Here is an 18,350-nt window from a genome sequence, read left to right as displayed (position 1 = left end):
CAATGCCATGCTGAGCCATTCTCTTCCCACCTCTTAGCCTGGGATGCTGGCTCAGGAGAGCCTCAAGCCACCTCTGAGGCAGGAAGACAGAGCCTGTCCTGTTCCTTCCAACCCTCTGACCTGAACTTGGCATAAGGAAGTGGCATGTGGCTCCTGCCTGCCCAGCCCAGCCCAGCCCGGAGGCAGAGGCCTCCCACTGACCAGAGCCCTGGGACGTGAGACAGATACCACCTGCTAGCCATGATCCTGATGCCGTGATGGCTGAGTGACTAGTGGATCACACACCTTTTCAGAACACAGCTGGGCCAGGACATGGAAACTGAAACCAGGATAAGGAGGGCTTCCTCAGAGCCCTGAGAGTTCTCGCACAATAAGACAGAGATTCCAAGGACTTTTTAGGCATGAAGAAGCTACAAAGTCAGGGGAGACTTGTGAGGGTCATTGGATAGCTCATCCCATGACCTGGGGCAACCTGCAGTAAAAGATAGTGAACTTGGGCTTGAAAGAGATACAGTCTGAGTTCTAACCCTAGGTTCATTATTAGCTGTGGAATTTGGGGCCAGTAACTTTTCTGCGTCTCAGTTTTTTCACCTGTAAAATGGAGCCCAATACCATCACCTGCTTTGGGTCACCCGGAGGACAAGTTCAGATTGAATACACACATGGAGGTCTTGCTTTAGGGGTTTGAGTCACAAGTCCAGTTCTTGAACCCAAGGCCGTGAAAGAGGGCAGCTACAGGTAAGGGGAGGAAGAGGGTCTGGGTTGCAGTCCATGGCCTATGTGACATGGGATGATTTCTTAGCCTCTGTGGGCTTCCTTTTACTCATTTCACAAATTCTTTGAGCTCTAAGGTTTCACAAACAAAATGGCTTAGGAAGATTCCATTTTCCTTCTCCCCAGAGTTCACCTGGGACAACTTACAGCTGGAGACTGGTGCCCAGCACGTCACACGCAGGGGCCCTCCTGCTATGACCGTGGGCCTTATTCTTGCCATGGGCCCACAGCTTCCTGGCTCCAGTGGCACAGAGGGTGACTCCTACCTGCAGCAATGGCTGTCTTCTTCTCCTCTACTGTCACGGCTACTGCTGTGCTCGCTGTTACTGCCACTGGCTCACCTGCACCTTCTGGGGAAATGAAAATTTCAGAGTCACTTTCTCAGTTCCCTGGAAGGAGCAGTGGTTGGGACAGGCCGAGCCCTGGTCCCTTCTTGGAGTAGAAGATAAATGTCACTAGCAGGGTAGACATTCCTTGAGTGACTGTGTTTGGGTGCCTCTGTGTTGGATGGGCACTACCCTTCGGAGGCTCTCGCACTGCCCACCTGCCTGTGTAGGTACAAAAGTTCCAGTTGACATGGGGCCTCTGGCTGCCTGCTCAAAGTGACACTGCCAGTGTCAGTATGACACTGTGCTTTTTGCTCCATCTCAAGGTGGCACTCCTGTCTGCCTGCCCCTGTCTGCTTGAGGGGCCAGCATGTGTCAGAGCCAGAGGATTCATATTGTGTCAGGTGCTTCCTTGCGGGGAGGGACAGGATACACCACAGGGCTGGGTGCTGGGTGGTCCTGGATTGTCCCATGTGAATCCCGACAAGTCAGAGGTGATGCTGAGGCACCCAGGCAGTATGTGAGGCAGCTGCGTGCCAGTGGGGTGCTGATGGCAAGGGCAGCTCCCCGTGGGCAGTCTCAGCCCACCAGGCTCAGGCGAAGGGCAGGGGTGTCAGCCTGGACAGGAGCTCAACTCCTCCCTTCTCTTCTCTTTCTGTGTGCGAACACTCAGCGAGTGGGCGAGGATGTGACCAGGAGCAAGCTCTGCCCTGCCGCCCCCCACCCCCCACAGTCCCCTTTGCAGGTTGCCAGCTTTGCTCCGCCCCCTGCAGCTCAGGCTCAGCTTGCCACCCACCTGCCCTCCTACCTCACCAACACACAGAGCTCCCCCAGCAGCAGCAGCAGCAGCAGGCACAGCCTGGGTGACAATGCAGGCAGGAGGGCCTGTCTCCACAGCCTGGGGCAGGGCTTAGGGGCTCATCTGGAGAACCTTCCCAGGAGCCCTTTGTGCAGGCCAGGGAGGAAGAGCTGCCCTTCTGCCTTAGTGCAGGCAGCGTGGGAAGGGGACCTTTCCCTTGGCATTGAGAGCCTCCCTCTCAGTCTAGCGGGGGAGTGAAAACACCTCTTCCTCTTCCCTCTTGCTGCCTTACACTCACTGTGGCAAAAGCTTGTGCTTTGGTGAGGAAGACCTGAATTCTAGCCTGCTGTGGGGATCCCTTGCTCTGTGATCTTGGGTGAGCCATGGAAGAACCTCTCTGAGCCTCAGGTTCTCCTCACGTAGGATGAGGGATGATAACAACATTTATCTCACGGGCTTGTGCGGTTTGAATGAGTTATGTGCCAGAAAGTGGTTACAGCACACTTGTTATGTAAAGCACACTGGTTATGGTGTGTGGGTGGAGAGGTAAGCAGGGCACAGGTGAGGACACCTCCCAGAGGGCACCGAGGCAGATCTCCTCCTTGCCGTCTGCCTCCGCTGTTTGCAGCTACCAGGAGAAGCCTCCTCAGGGAGCCTGGGCCTTTAAAGCCACACAGGGCAGTTCTCACCCTGTCTTGAAAGTGGTTTTGTATTTCTTTTTTTTCCCCCAGTACCGGGATCAAACTCAGGACCTTGCACTTGCCAGGCAGGCGCAACACGACTGAGCTAAATCCCCGGCCCTTGAGAGTGGTTTTGGTGGAAGGGGTGGAAGGCCTTTGGGAGAGGGCATTGTGAATGGGAAGTACGATACCAAAGTATGATTCTTTCTGAATCGGCTTCCACTCCACCACCTTCTTTCAGATGACTCCCCCCACCTCCCTCCACCTCATACTCATTCTACCCACAGGTGGGTGCTTCTCAGGCTCTTAGGTGCTGTGCCCAGAGACCCCAGCGGCAACTCGGTGCTGAGCTCACCTGCCACAAAGTTCTGGACCAACCGCTCAGCCTCCCTGGCTACAGTGTCTTCTTAGTGCCTAGTGAAAGTCACTTAATGTTTCTTCTCTTTACAGCTCCCATGGTAGGAGCTGGTGCCTGTCTACCCAGAGGTGCCTCTCTGTCCTTGGCAGGTAGGATCTGCTGGCTTGGTCCTGGGGGTCTGTTCTGTCTGCCTGCCTTTTGGCTCCTGGGTGACCCCGAGAGTGGAGACCAGGTGGCTTTCTTTCTGTGGGGAGAGCCATCGTGGTCCTGGGAACTGGGTAAGTGTAGCTGCCCTCCAATGAGACAGTCTAGTACTTTCATCAGGGAGGTTGAAGGAACTTTCAAAGACAGATTTTTAGAAATAGAAGAATCTTAGAGATCAGTATTTCTGATCTCATTTTTAGAATTTGGGCTAGAAGCTAGCTTTCTTGACTTTTGCATTACATCTCTTTCTTTTATTCCATGGAGAAATTGAAATGCCGCCGAGGATTTAGCTCAGTGGTTTTGCTACCTGCTGCGCAAGTGCAAGGACCCGAGTTCGATCCCTGGTACCAAAAAAAAAAAAAAAAAGCAATGAAATGCCATCTTTGCTACCTGGGGAATAAAATGACCAGTCCTATTTCACCCAGGGAGTACAATGTGGGGAGGCTTGGCTTTCTCAAGCTGCCCAGGTGGCCAGGAGGGAAGGTAGACAGGGAACCCTGGGGGATCAGAGTTCCCATGGCAGTGGGTCTCCTTCCCATTTCCCACTGAGGGAACAGCAGGAGAAGGAGCACTGTCCTGGAGCACAGGAGTGTGGATCACCTGGTCCATCTGCCCAGCGTAGGTTGAAGACAAAGCTGCCAGGGGGCTGCTCAGAGGCCTGGCGGTACCACAGAGGGAAATGGTCCATTGTGAAAATGCTTGCCTCATCTTCAGGTGTCAGGAACTTCCTGAAAGGAGGAGGATTTTTGTAGCTCCCTCAAATCTGGAACATGACCGACCCTTTTTCCATACAAGCTCATCTTGGCAGGGCCAAGAGAGTGATTCCCCCGGGCTTTGACTCAGTGGCAGATGGGTATCAAATATTAGGCCTTAAATTGGTCTTGTCCCCAGCCAGTCCTTCCTTTTCCAGAAGCAAATGATACTGGTCTGATGGCACACTGATAGCTAGAAGAGGCCTTGCTTGGGCTTGTACTAGGAGGGAATATGCAGACCTCTTTGCCTGCAGGGCCTATTTCTTTTGGCTATAGCTTCAGTTCTTTTTGTTTGGTTCACTGACAAGTCTGAGCAAGGAAACTGTATAGTCAGTTCTATCACTTGGATAATGTGGGACATAAATTGCCCCAAAAATGGTTACTGCAAAAGTCATTGCTTCTTGGTTTTTGAGTGTACTGTGGCCTTCCCTTTTTTGAGCAGTCTTACCTGCAAATTATGGTTTTTCGTTCCCTAAAAACACACCAGTCTACAGAAGGGAGTGTTGGTCCAGAGCAGCCGGGGCAGCAGGGGTGGAAGGATAAAAAAGGGCTGTGGATAATCGACAAAGTGGGTCACTGAGGTTGGATTTTGAGAGTGACAGGCTCACATATTCCAGAAGTAGAGCTGTCTTGTTGCACAATTTCTGGGCTGCCAGTCACATTGCAGTCCAGGTGAAGGGAGCCCTCTGGGACCCAGAAGTGCACCTGTGGTCATCACAGGGACTGCAGTCACAGGAGGCGAAGGTCCTGGCCCACCAGAGGAAGGTGTGTCTGTACAGAGATCTGCCTCATCCATCCTTAGAAGCCCTTTAGAGGGACTGGGAGTCATCAAGACAGGCTTTTTCTGTCTTTCTACTACTCGCTGTCAGAGTGAGGGAGTGGGGAAGGGAAGAAGAAGGGGGAGAGATAAGGGAGCGAGTTGGTTTGTTTTTCTAGAAGCCTTGGGTTTGCTTAGCAAGTGTGGATCTGTTGCAGAGTCCTGGAAGAAGCTCAAAAATGGTGCATTGTGGCTTAGTGTGCTTGGATTTAGCAACAGGAGCAGCAAGGGAGCGGGGGGCAAGGATGGTGGGGTAAAGTCTGCCCGTCAGTCCCTTCTGCTGTTCTCCGGTGTCTCGGGCCCTTACCTGTCTCCTGATCTGCAGGGCAGCAGATCCTCCATCCCCTACCCTGGTCTTCTACCCTCCAACTAAAAGGCACCTGGGATGGGGCCCAAGCTGGAGCCTCACAGGCAGAATTCTGCCACATCTGGCTTTTGCTTAGACAGGGTTTCTCGACCTTGGGACCAGGGACAATGGGGGCCTGGAAATCGTTGCAGGGGTTGTCTCATGCATTTTAGGACATTTAGCAGCATTCTTGGCTTCTATCCACTAGATGCCAGTAGCAACTTCCCCATCTCCCCCAGCTGTAACAACCAAGAATGTTGCCAGACATCGCCCAATGTTCCCTGTAGGAAGCAAAGTCACCCCCAGTTGAGAACTGCTGGCTTAGGATCCTTGGCTTCCATAACCATGGAACATGCGGCTGGACATGAATCCTGTCAGATTAGAGTACAAATCCTAACTCCACCCTGAGCTAGGCAGTGAGCTGTCCATAAATGACTCCCATGTACAGGGCTCCAGAGCAGCCCCTTTTCTTGCAGGGTGGGAAAGAGACTGCAAAGGGGAATGACACAGCCACACGATTTAGCCTGTCACCGGAGACTGTCCTTGAGAGGAAAACCTAAGAGTTTCCCTCCTAGCAACTCCTCTAAGTGGAATCTCTGATCAACCTTCCTAGCTTCAAAGTCTTGCTGTTCTCTTTCTAGACCACCTTCTGTTTCCTCCTAGGGACATGTTCAAGACTTGTCTAAGCCAGTGTGAAACAGTTACTTTCCTCATTCTCCCAATTGGTAAATCCCACCCTTTCACCTTCCCTAGATTTTGGGGGCCCTGCATGCTGAGGCCAAATCTCTCTCTGTCCACATGTCACAAGAACACCCTGGAATTCTGTCCTTTCCCATCCTGCAAGGACCCTACTCCTAGAGGTAGCCGGCAGGACTCACCTGTCAGACACCTTCTCGGAGCCCACGAACAAGCTGCTTCGAAGGAGGCCAGCTCGGGTGCCCAGGAATGCCAGGTCCACCCCTTGCTCTGACTCACTGTGAGGTAGACAGAGTGGGAGCAATGAGCACGCAGACGTGGCTACAGTAGGTCCCTGTGGGGGTCTGCAGAGAGCTTGGGGAAAGCCTGGTGCAGGGGGCTTGCTAGGAAGCCTGAGCTTCCTCAGCTCCCAGGAAGTACCTTTCCTTAGCTGCCCCCCTTTGGCCCCTGTCTCTCTGGTGTGTCAGATCTAGCTCCTCATGTGTCCCCTGGCTTTGGGGGAGTTGGTCCTGGAAGGCAGAGGAACCCAGGGAGGCAGATTTTGTCCCAGACCTAAAAGTAGTAACTTCTCATCACCAGCACATCCAAGGTCCTCATGGGTGTTGAGCTTTGCAGGTTAATTTCCTGTGCGACAGGACTGTGAGGGCGAGCACCTCAGAGAAGCCCCACTAGGCTTCACAGCATGGCCAATGGGATTTGCAGAAAGAAAAATCTATTAGCTGGCTACCTTGGAGCTAAGAGTTTCAGTCTCAATACAGGTGATGATGGTGGCAGCAGGAGCTTGAAGAGGACAGCACCAGGGTGGGAGGATATAACTTCTGACTTTGCTAATATTCTTGTCCCTAGCCTCATTTCTGAGAGGCTGTTATCCAGCTCCTCTCAATGCCTCTGTCATTTTTTTATGACGGTACACGGTGGGCAACACCACAGCATCGCTAAGGGTAACATTCATCAAGGCTTGGCAGAGATGGGAGGAGTAGTACCTGGAACGGGGTGAAAACATTTGGTCTTGAGTCTAGAAAGTGGAAGAAAGGGGTCTGGAAACCAGGCATGTGCCCCTCAGCCCCAGGGGTGGAGAGAAGGGCTCCTGCACAGTGTGCCCTGAAATTACCGTGGGGCTCAACCGTCCCAGAGGCCTGAGCTTGAGGAGGCCCTCTGAGTGGTCCCTATGCACATCCAACCCAATTCTCTATTAAAAAGTATAATGAGTACTCTATGCACAACTCAGGGCAACTAGATTATCTTAAAGTCTTAGATAATTCACCAGTAAACATTTTAATTCGTATCATTAAAATGTAAGGAATTTCATTATACCCTTTAAAAAGCCCACAGTTCCTTAATATCATGCTTCAAGTTTTGTTTTGAAAGTTTGGTTGAGGGCCGGGGATGTAGCTCAGGGGTTTCAGTTCCTGCCTCGAAAGCACAAGGTCCCAAGTTTGATCTCCAGTACCAAAAAAAAAAAAGTTTGGTTGTGTCAGAATCTGATCAAGGTCCATGAATGGCTCAGCTTCCTGAGAACAGCCCAGAACGGCCACAGTGTGGGGCAAGGGTGCTCTCTGAGCACCCTCTGGTCCTCTCAGCGGGGAGAGATTTACACAAGTATTTCTGGTGAAAAGATAGCATTTCCTTTTTATTTCTCTAAGAAAAAGTATAACTTGAGTTCAAATTGGTATTTTCTAATTCATTTTTACCATTGTATTTAAATTTTTTTTCTTTAAATTTTGAAATTTGAATATCTTTCCTCTTCTCCAGAAAGTCTTTGCTCTTAAGATATTAACGTAGTTCTATTTGCTCTGTGTATTCTAAATAAGAACTCAATATCATTTCTAGCAATGTTATTACTGAGCACAGTTTCAGATTTTGTTTAATGTTTATAGCTCTAAATCCTCAAGAAAGAACTCCCCTATCTATAGTTAGTCATGAACTTGATACAAAGCTAGATATATATGTTATTGCTTTCAATGTTTAGAGATTACTTTTTAAAATTTAATTTTGTCTTATAATCATATGAAACGTTCACAAGGCTCTCACAACCAAAGTTAGTATGAAAGTAAGGCATATTCTGGAGACTGTTTCTGTATTCATCCCCCTGTTCCTTCAGTCTTCCTGTAGGTAACATTTTTTATTTAGTTTATCACCTATGCGTAACATTTTCTATTTGGTTTATCATTTTATTTAGAAAATATGTATGTGGAAAGAAGAATGTTGATTGCCAGAGGCCAAGAAGAGCAGGGAGGGCAGTTCGGGAAAGGTTGGTCAGAGGTGCTAAGTTACACAGGCAGATAGGAGTCACAAGCTTCACTGCACGCCAGGGTGACCAGAGATCATAGCAAAGTTCTATACAGTTAAAAATGTAACGGCGGGCCGGGGATTTAGCTCAGTGGTGCCGCGCCTGCCTTGCAAGCACAAGTTTGATCCCCGGTACTGAAAAAAAAAATATATAGAAAAGCTTGAATATTTTTGCCATAAGGAAATGATGCATGTTTGAGAAATAGATATGCTTGACTTGATTTAAATATTACAGTGTATACATGCTTTGAAGCATTACATCGTACTCCATCAATCTGTAGTATTTTTATGTATCAGTTAAGAGGAAATTTAAATTTAAAAAGAAAGTGAAGAAAAATATGTGTATTTGTACATACTTATGTATGTATTACGTGTAAATAATTATGAAAATATGTTTATGTTTCTTTTTAGATAAACAGTGGAAGTATTATATACACTTTATTGCTGGAGATAATTTTATGGCAGTATATACAAATATTTCTCAGTTTTTATAGCTGCATAGTATTCCACTGTGTGGATCTACCACAGTTTATTTAACTGGCCTCCTACTGATGAAAAGTTGGGTTGTTGTCAATCTGTTATAAGCGATGCTTTAAGTGAATAGTTCATGTGTACATCTTTTCATATTTTTGCTTTTATGTTTTGGGAAAGATTCCTGTCTCTTTGAGATTGCTGGGTCAAAGTGTAAATGTATGTATAAATTTGCTAAATATCTCACGAACATTACCTGCTGACAAACTTAGATGGTTATCCATTGAGCAAATAAGAAGTACAGTTTTGGTACAGTCTTAATATGTATTTAATATGCATAGCTAGGTTGAGCATTTGTTATATATTTAGGGGCTCTTTGGATTTCTTCTAAGAACTGTCCATATCTCTTGAGCACTTTTCTTGATAGTAGCTGGTCTTTCACTTCTCTACCCTTGAAATTCTTTATTTCTCATGAATATATAATATAGAGATAATAACGCTGTCTGTTTCATAATTGCAAACATTTTTCCATTTGTCGTTACTCTTTTTACTTTGCTTATGTTTTCATTTTTGCCATACAAACATTTTTGTGTGGTTAAATTTGTCCATCATTCCTTTATTGCTTCTGAATTTTGAGTCATTGTTGGGGAAGGTTTCCCCACTCCTAGATTTTAGAGCAACTGGCTCATGTTTTCTTTTAGTACTTATATGATTTCATTTTTTTTTCACATTTAAATCTGAGTCACTTGGACTTTACCCAGGTGTATGGTGTGAGAAAAGAACACAATTATATCATTCTCCATATGGCTCTCCAGCCAGTTATTAAAAAGTCCCTCTCTCCAGCTTGGAACCAACACAGTGCTTTGCCACAGGCTGTCCCCACATGGGTGTGGGTGAGGCTCTGGACTTTCTCCTCTGTCCCCTGTATCTGCCTGTCGTTTCATGTGCCTGGACCACACTCCATAAACTCTAGAGGTTTTGTAATATGCCTTAGTAGCCGGGTGGGGCATCCTCCCTTCATTGCTTTTCTGCTCCACAGATTTTTGACTATTTTTGCTTATTCTTCCAAATGACCTTTATATTCAGTTTATCTGGATGCAGAAAAAGATTGATGGCATTACCATTGGGATTGCATTAAATTTGTAAATCAACTCAGGGAGGGTTAATATCTTTCTGGTATTGTGCCCTCTTATTTAAAAAAGCACTCTATGTCTTTCCATGTGTTCAAGTCTACTTTTGTGTCTTACAAGAATGTTTCATAATTCTCTTTATATAGTTTTTGGACTGTTCTTATAGTATATGCTTTATATATTCTTACAGCCTTCTAACATTTTTATGTTTTATGTCTTGCTGTTTTAAAGAAGATTTTTCATCTAAATATTCTTTTGTCTTTGAATGTTGACATTATAACCTACTACTTTACTAGATTCTCTTACTGGATATGATAGTTTCCCTATTAATTCATTTGAACTTTCCAAGTATATAATCATATTACCTTCATTTACTTATTTATTTTCACTACAGGTGGAACCAAGGCCTCACACATGCTTGGTAAACACTCAACCACTGATCCACACCTCAGCCCTAATCATATTATTTTTAAATAGAGATAAATTTACTCCTTCCTTTCCAGTACACCTTGCCTCTAAGTGCTGTCATGTGTTTAGGTGCACCAATACCCCTGGCTTGTCACCCAAGAGTGGGGAAGTGTCTTGCTTGATCCTATCTTCAGCAGGAGAGCCTCAAGCTCTGTTAAGATATTAGCTTTTAGGCTTAGGTCAATTTTATCAATTTATTAAAAACATGAATGGATATTTGTTCAAGCGCATTTTCTGCATCTATAGAGATGACTATAAAACTTAGCCTTTCAGTTTTAAATTATTTTATATTAATTACCCAGGTCAACTTCTGTAAAGCACACCCTGGTTAAGGACATTTGCTTCTCTATGTTTTGCACCACTAAAAAGCCTCTATAATTCATCTCTGAACTTGGAAAGAGCACGGTGGTACCCCTCCCCTCAGACCTAATGATCAGCCCCCTGCAGAAGAGGCACAGGGGCTCATGTCTGGACCCTGGATTCCAGCTTGGCCGCATATGAGGCACATGACCTTGAACAAGTTGTTTGATCCTGGTTTCCTCATTGGTGAAAGAGAGATGACAGCACCCATATCATATGGTTAATAAGCATTAGGTACTTAAAATGGTGCCTGGCCCTGTTTCTTTCCGTATTTTAGGGTTTATTTCGTAAGGCTCCTACACTGCATGGTTCACAATTGTACTAAAAAGTTATACAGTGCAGTGTCCTTTCCACACCTAGCCCAGTTCCTCATGGTTTTAACCAGGAAAAATCAATGAGAACCTGTCCTAAGCAGCTTCCCACAGGTACCACATGTGTGGATAATATGCGCACATGCACGTATACACTGTGTTCTCTCCCCTCTTGTGCGGAAATGGTAGCATACAATGCATACCCCTTCACACCGTGCACCAGGATAGTGTTACTATAAGATTCTGTGGGAAGACTTATTAGGATATCAGTAATAAGCTAATTTATTGAATGTGCAGGGGAGGCTTGAGATCTTCGTGTGTTGGATCTTCTTATTCAGGAACAAGATATGGCCCACTGTCATCTTTTTTTTTTTTTTTTTTTTTGGTACTGGGGATTGAACTCCGGTCCTTGCGCTTGTGCACCAGGAGGCGAAACCACTGAGCTAAATCCCCGGCCCAGCCCACTGTAATCTTAACTTTATCAACATCACACTGTTCCCCAACACTCATTACCCGCCCTCCCCACGCTGCCACGACACTCATCTTTCTACCTGGCCACTGAACACAGTGACACCAGGGAAAAGCCAGCAGAGGGAGTGAGGGAATCTAAAGGGTTACGAAACACTCCCTTTGCCGGTCTTTGCTTGGTGTCACTCTACATGACCTTCTCTCCTGGAAACTAGGCTCCAAATTACCTAAACTGCCCTCACAGGAGCTCTTGGGTTGATGGGCATCCTTGGGCAGAGTCTAACCCAGAGAGCAGGTCCTTGGAAGGGGGCTGCCCTGGGGTGAGGCCTAGATCTGTGCCTCAGGGGACCTGCACCTGGTGTTTATTCAAAGTGAGGAGCAGGCAGCAGCCCTGGGCTGTGTAGAAGCTTTGCAGAGCCCCACTTTCCAGAGGGCTTGGTGTGAAGGTCGTTCCTGCCCTGTACCTCACTCTACATGTTCCTGTCCTCATCTATGCTGTCTGAAGCCAGAGGACTGGATAGTCTCCTGAGCTGCCAGCCAGGTGCTGGGAGGACTCCTGACTCAGCCAAGGGTTACTGGGGGCCTGAGCAGCAAGCTGCTTTTCCTCCATGGAACCCTCAGCCCCTCCTGGTACGTACTCAGAGATATTGAGAGCCAGCGCTGTCCAGTAGGCTTCCATGGGGGCAGTCACCACTGCGTCAAACAGCACCTCCCGCACCAGCTCCTCATCACCTGGGGGCAAAGTCACAGGAGAGCAAGCCATTTGTTTCCCCTTCTCCAGGGAGCTGCCCAGTGGTGTTTGTGCAGAGGAACTTAAGGACTGAGCTTGGAAAACCCTCACAGGCTATAGGCTCTATGAGGCCATCTGGCCAGACGTTCTTGTTGGAACTTTAGCACACAGACTATCAGCTGTTTGCCCAGGGCCCTGCTAGGTGATGGTAGGGACAGAGCTGACAGCAGGTGGATGCCCTTAACAGTGCTTGGTGGACAGAGCCTCCAAAGGATGTCAGTCCCTGACATGGGGCAGCCTAGGTCACCACAGTTCCCAGTGAGTAGTGTTTAGTTTGGACCTGTGGTGAGGCTGGCCACGCCTTCTCCTCTGAGATTACCCTTGTTCTTCCTAGACCACTCCCGTGTTCCAGGGATGGGCTGTGTGCAGCCCTCCTTTCCTCCCATCTCCTAACCCCCTCCTCTTTGGAAAGCTATAGGGCTCTGGAGGACAAGTCATCCCCATGGCATGGGTGGCACTCACATTCCAGCTCTGGGTCCTCCCCTTTTAGGAAGCGGATCATGGCCTCCAGCTGGCTGAGCTTCCGGTGGTCTGGGTCAATATCTGTGAGGCAGTAGATCCTGGAACCCAGGAGAGTCCGTGTTACCTCAAAAACCCACCTTTCTCCCTCCCATCCTCTATTCCTGCTTACCAGTCACTGGCCAGGGTCAGATCTGGGTGAAGCAAGTCGTGCAGGCCTGGAACCAGAGTGCGCAATTAGGACAATGTCCCTGCCTGGGGTGTCTCCCCGGTGCCCAGAGACAGCTGCCCGGTATGATTCTGTAGGACGGCTGCGTTCTGGTCTTTCTCCTTCACAGCCAGAGGAGGAGCTCAACTGACTGGACATTGACAGGTTTGCACGGAGCAACCTGTGCCCAAATCCCAAATGCTCCTCGGGGCTGGGATGAGCACCACATCCTCAGTGAGCTACCAGCCAGCCAGAGATCATCTTTTCCCTCCTTCTGCTTTCAGGTCATCCCTCGTTTTCCAGGTTGGATTCCAGTCATTATAGACAGGCTACATGCAGCAGCTACATTTAATTCCCCGTAGCATCTCCCTCCGAGGAACTGGTACTTTGAAGCCCGTACTCCCCCCCCACCCCGCCCCGGCTTCACTGGCTCCCTTGGGCCCCACTGAGCTGTGGCCATGAGAAATGAGGGCAGAGGTGGGCCATGTGTGTCCCCTAGCTCTCTGTGCCCCCTGCCCTGCTCAGGGCCTGCACTGATTGCGCTCAGTATTTAATTGTTAATTGAACGAGCAGTTGCTGTACGGCTCCTGCCCAGCACTCAAACATAAACAGGTGCTGCAGTTTTGTTAAATTTGCACTCTCTCTCTTTCTTTCTTTCCCCCTCTCTCTTTTTGGTACTGGGGATCGAACTCTGGTCCGGAATCACTGAGCTAAATCCCCGGCCCAGTTTTGTTAAATTTGTAGGACAAGATGATGGAAAGGCCAGCCGGCATCCGGGAGGAGCCCTTTGAAGGAAGGCTGGACCGACATAGACACAAATAGCTACAGAGTTCAATCTCGGCCTCCAGAGCCCAGCTGACCGCGTGACTTGGCGCCCCGGACCAGAAGTGGGTCTGTTCCCTGGAGTGATGTCACATGGGAATACCTGGGTGGAGGAAGAAGACACAGGGAAGACCAGGGAGTGTGACGGCTTGGGGGGCTTCTGAAGGCAGAGGAGGAGGGGACTCTGATATCCGGCAATCTCTCTGGAAGGGCAACGTGGGGGCGCCAGGTGGGTGTAGGCAGGGACTGCCTGCGGGAGCTCTCTGAAGAGTGGCACCCGTGCTGGGACCTGATGGTGGGTCAGAGCGAGCTGGGAGAAGAGGCGGGGGCTGGAGAGGAGTGCATTTCAGGGGGAGCAGAGCACCCAGGAAGACCTTGGTGGTCAGTCAGGGGGAGTGAGAAGTTCAGAAAGCTGTTAGCAGTGACGTGGTCAGACTCGGCACTTCTAGAAAGATCGCTGGGGCTGATGTTCAGAGAAAGACAGACAGAGCCTACTGGGAGGCCATGCTGGTGGTCCAGGGAAGAGGCGGTGACGGCTGGGGTGGGAGAAGGGTGGAGCAAAGAGCTGCTTTAAAGGGATAGTAAAGGCGGAATGGGGAGAATGTGAGCACTAAATAGAATGGTGGCCACATCTTCCAGGGGCTTCGGGGGACACTTGGGCCCCTGGCTGCCAGTCACGTTCTGTCAAGGTCCCCAGGTAGCTTGAGTGGGGTGGGGCCCCTCCTTGCTATCCACCCCCACTCTCTTTCCTCCCTCTCTCAGGTTCACCCCTATAAGCTCCCTGTTAGGGGACCAGGTTTATCCCCTCAAAATATATGCAGCAGTCCTGACCCCTGGTACCTCTGAATCCGAGCTTCTTTGAAAATAGGGTGTTGGCTGCTGTATTCGAGTTAAGGCGAGGTCACGAGTGGGCCCAGGATCTATGTGTCGGGTGTCCTCCTGGGAGGACAGAGGGGACACAGGCAGACACACCTGAGGGGAGCGGGCGCTGCAGCGATGAAGCGGGAGGGCAACCTCAGCCGAAAGCTGAGGAAGGCCTGGGCCACCAGAGGCTGGAAGAGGCAATGAAAAGTCCTCCCGCAGGGAGCCCGGCCCCCAGAACTGGGAGAGAATACACTTCTGTGTTTGAAGTCACGCATTTTGTGGTGCTTTGTTGTAGAAGCCTGTATGAATAGACGGGCTCCCTCACTCTTTTAGATTTTTATTTGGAGACAGAGTCTAGTAAGTTGCCCAGGCTGGCCTGGGACTTGCGATCTTCCTGCTGCAGCCTGTGGAATAGCTGAGGCTGCAGGTGTGTCCACTGCTCCCTGCTCAATCCCTCACCCTTCCCACCTCCTTTCTACCCTCTGGGTAGTCTTGTGATGAAAAATGCAGTTTTGCAAAGAAATGCATCTCTGGACAGCCCTTCTCTCTAGCTTAGCAAGGCCTCCCAGGATCTGACAACGCAGGGCTGACAGTTCTTTGGCTCTGTTGATGATTGACTGCTGGCAGTCACAGGACACACAGTGCCCTTCTCTTCCAGGGGTGCTGTCTCCCAGGCTGCGTGCACTTAAGCCTGGGACTGCAAGGTGGCCAGTTTGGTCCCACCCAGGACCCTGGGAAAATCCCATCAGCACTTGGCCAACTCACCTTCTTCCACAGATGTGTTTCCCAGAAGGATGCGCTCCCCATGGCCCCTGGACAGCACCATGCCCAAGCTGGAAACAGAGAGAGAGAGAGGGGAAGGCACAGGCCTGGAGCACCACTAGCTTGTGATCAGCCCTTCGTCCTGAGAAAGGTCCTGGGAACACCACACCAAGGACTCCTCACACTGTTTTAATCGAGGCCCATCCTGCACGTCACAGGACCCCCTGACATAAGGAGAGGTCTGTGTGGCCCAGGAGCAGGACAGTCCTTTCCCACCGGCTGAGTACTGCCAGCCTTCTCCTGGTGGAACATCAAGTATGAATCCTTGGAGCTTTAAAAGCTGTAGTGCCTGGGTTCCACCCCAGGAATTTGGAACCACTCGGTTTGCTTGGGGGGTAAGCACGGTAATTTTACAAAACTCCCCGTGTATTCAAATGAACAGTCAGGACAAGGAGACAGGGCTTTGATGAGAAACAAAGTAATTCAGAAGCAAGGACCATTTGTTTCCCAATTTGTGCAAAGCTTAGAGTCAAATATTTGTACAACTGGGGCTGGGGATTTAGCTCAGGGGTTCTGCCACCTGCCTCGAAAGCTCAAGGTCCTGAGTTTGATCCCCGGTACCAAAAAAAAAAAACAAACTCTGTACAACTGAAGAGAACCTAAAAGATGTTCCAATTTGATCCTTTCATCTTATAAAGGCACTGCTTTGCAATTTTTAAGTAGATCATGTCATTTCATCCTCACAGCACTGCCAAGAAATAGCTACCATTATTAGCTCCATTTTATAGATGAAGAATCTACGGCATAGAGAGGTTAAATAACTTAAGGTCCCACAGCCTGTAATTATAATTGGTGGCCTTGGGATTCAAACCAGGAGTTTGGCTGCAGAACTAGTTTGGTTGCAGAACTGCAGAACTGCAGAACTGGTTACACTGGCAAAGCAGGCCTAGACTCATCTGAATGGTGATCTGGGTCTTTTGCTACAAAACTTCCAATATGAGACAATCCATCCCCCAAACCTGAAAGTTGCACCCTGAGTCACCAGTGTTCATGTCCCACCTACCCTCTTTCCTGCTAATAAGGTGAGGGGTCCCTCACCTGAAAGGTGTGTCACTGATGTCCGTGAAGAAGTAGTCATTGGTCAGGAAAAGGACTCGCTTCTGAGAGAGCAGAAAGGAAGTATGCTTGGTGGAGAGGAGAACAGCCACCCGAGTCTCTTCACCTCCTCACCCACCTCCTGGCCACCTCCCTGGCTATCCCACTATGCCCTCTTACTCACACCCATAAGAGGATCATCTCAGGTCCAGAACATTGTGGCCCAGGGTGGGAGTGGTGTTGTCTGGTCTAAGACCAACGTCTGCACCTGCCCTGTCATCATGGTGACCCCACGGTGTGGCTACTGAGCATGTGCAATATGTGACTGGTAAACTAAATATTCAAATTTTAGTTTATTTTGATTTATATGAATTTAAATGATAGCCAGTGTGGCTGGTAGCTATAATATTTGGTGATTCCAGGGTTCCTATGGGGTCAGGATGCTAGGGGTAGGGCTGAAAGCTTTTAGAACATATGCAAACAGTCCACTTACAAGCTTCCCTGCCTAGAGTACAGCCCAGGGAGAATGGAGACACCACAGCCTCTCCACGGCACCCGCCCCCAGCTCCATCGTCCTTTTACATCCTTTTCCTTTGTAAAGCTGTCATCTTTGCAGTTGCCGCTTAATTTGTAGAATCAGCATGTCAGGTGATACATACAGTGGCCAAGGGTACTGGCTGGGCTGGGCACATGGCTTTAGCCCAGCGTAGCCACTCACAAGTTGCATGCTCTAGGGCGAGTTACTTCTCTAAGCATCAGCGTACTTGTTTGTAAGCCAGGGTGAAGGGGAATATCTCACAAGTCAAGTTGCTGTGAAATTGTGTTCTGGGCTCTGAAGCTCTGTGGAATATGCTGTCTCAGATTACAAGATTATGTCAGTATGAAAGCCAAAGCCTGCAGTTGGCCCAGGATCTGTACTATTTTCCTACTTCTGTCTGACTTTTCTTTACTTTGAAAATTGGAGTGAAATGTTGGAAGGGACACAGAGGAAGGGTGTGCCAGGAATGGTTTGCTTTCTAGAGGAAAAGGGCTTTAGAACAAGCCAGGCGCCTGGCTCTCCCACCCTGTCCTCAGTGTCCAGCCAGGCCCTCCTGACCCCTCTGTCACTCAGGTCCCTGAGATCCCCCACCACAGCAGTCATGGTGATGTCTCCGGAGATGTGCGGAGGGAGTTGGGAATCAGCATGGGCGGTAATGACTTGAGAGCCCTGGGAAACAAGATGGGCTGGCTTGAGCATCAGACTTAGAGGTCATCTTTTTTATTTTTTCCTTTTTTTTCAAAATTGAAAAAACGGTGAATCACATAGATCTTAACTGTATCATTCAATTAGTTTTGATTAGTTTGTATATAGCCAAGAAATTACCTCCCCATTAAGATCTGGGATGCTTGCATCCTCTACAATCTCTGCCTAGCCCTTCTAGATCATCTGCGTCCTGTGCTCTAGAGCAAACCCTAGCTCTCAATTCTGTCCTCACAGAGTAACTTGCCTTGTTTTTATGGAATGCACTCCTTTGGTCTGGCTTCTTTTGTGCAGCAACATGTTTTTAAGATCCATTTACATTGCTGTGTATATCAGGAGTTTGTTCTTCACTGTTGTAGTGCTACAATGTATGAACACACCATAGTTGGTTCTATAGCCACCTATGGGTGGATACTTGGGTTGTTTCTAGTTTGGGATTATAGTGGATAAAGCTGCTATAACCACACTGAAACACATTTTATGGACACGTGTTTTCATTTCTCTTCATAAATGAGTAGAAATGGAATTGCTGAGCCATTTGGTAAAATATATGTAGCTTTATTTAAAGAAGCTTGCCAGTTTCCCAATTGTTTTACTATTTTATACTCTCACTACTTGTCCATTAGAGTTTGAATTTCTCTACATCCATGCCAGCATTTGGTTGTTAAAATTTTAGCCATTTTATAGGGTGGTAAGTGGAATCTTCTAGTTTTAGTTGGCAGTTTTCTGATGACTTACAGTTGTTAAGCATTCTTTTAAGTGCTAAGTAGTCGGGTGCACATCTGTCATTATGATATGGTTGCTCAAGTACCTTGTACATTTTTTTAACCAGATTTTTAGCCTTTTTGTTGTTGCTTTGTA

General features: G+C 48.5%; 1 protein-coding gene across 1 annotated transcript in view; it reads right to left on the bottom strand.

Annotated features, from left to right (window-relative positions):
* Cacna2d4 (calcium voltage-gated channel auxiliary subunit alpha2delta 4) overlaps positions 1-18,350 on the bottom strand; it is a 110,466-nt gene that overhangs the window by 49,055 nt on the left and 43,061 nt on the right. Inside the window, exons 19-26 of the mRNA XM_087182720.1 lie at positions 16,253-16,314; positions 15,158-15,225; positions 12,671-12,716; positions 12,502-12,599; positions 11,888-11,981; positions 5,935-6,030; positions 3,742-3,869; positions 1,041-1,124 (exon numbers count right to left, since the gene is read on the bottom strand). Coding sequence (XP_087038846.1) covers positions 1,041-1,124; positions 3,742-3,869; positions 5,935-6,030; positions 11,888-11,981; positions 12,502-12,599; positions 12,671-12,716; positions 15,158-15,225; positions 16,253-16,314 — 676 coding nt within the window. The remainder of the gene's footprint in view (positions 1-1,040; positions 1,125-3,741; positions 3,870-5,934; positions 6,031-11,887; positions 11,982-12,501; positions 12,600-12,670; positions 12,717-15,157; positions 15,226-16,252; positions 16,315-18,350) is intronic.

The sequence above is a fragment of the Heterocephalus glaber genome, unplaced genomic scaffold, assembly GCF_053883595.1.
Source record: "Heterocephalus glaber isolate CG9 unplaced genomic scaffold, H.glaber_assembly_v1.0 deba00000281, whole genome shotgun sequence".
NCBI lineage: Eukaryota > Metazoa > Chordata > Mammalia > Rodentia > Bathyergidae > Heterocephalus > Heterocephalus glaber.
Note: the sequence above shows the minus strand (reverse complement) of the source record. Positions and strands in the feature narration are given on the sequence as shown.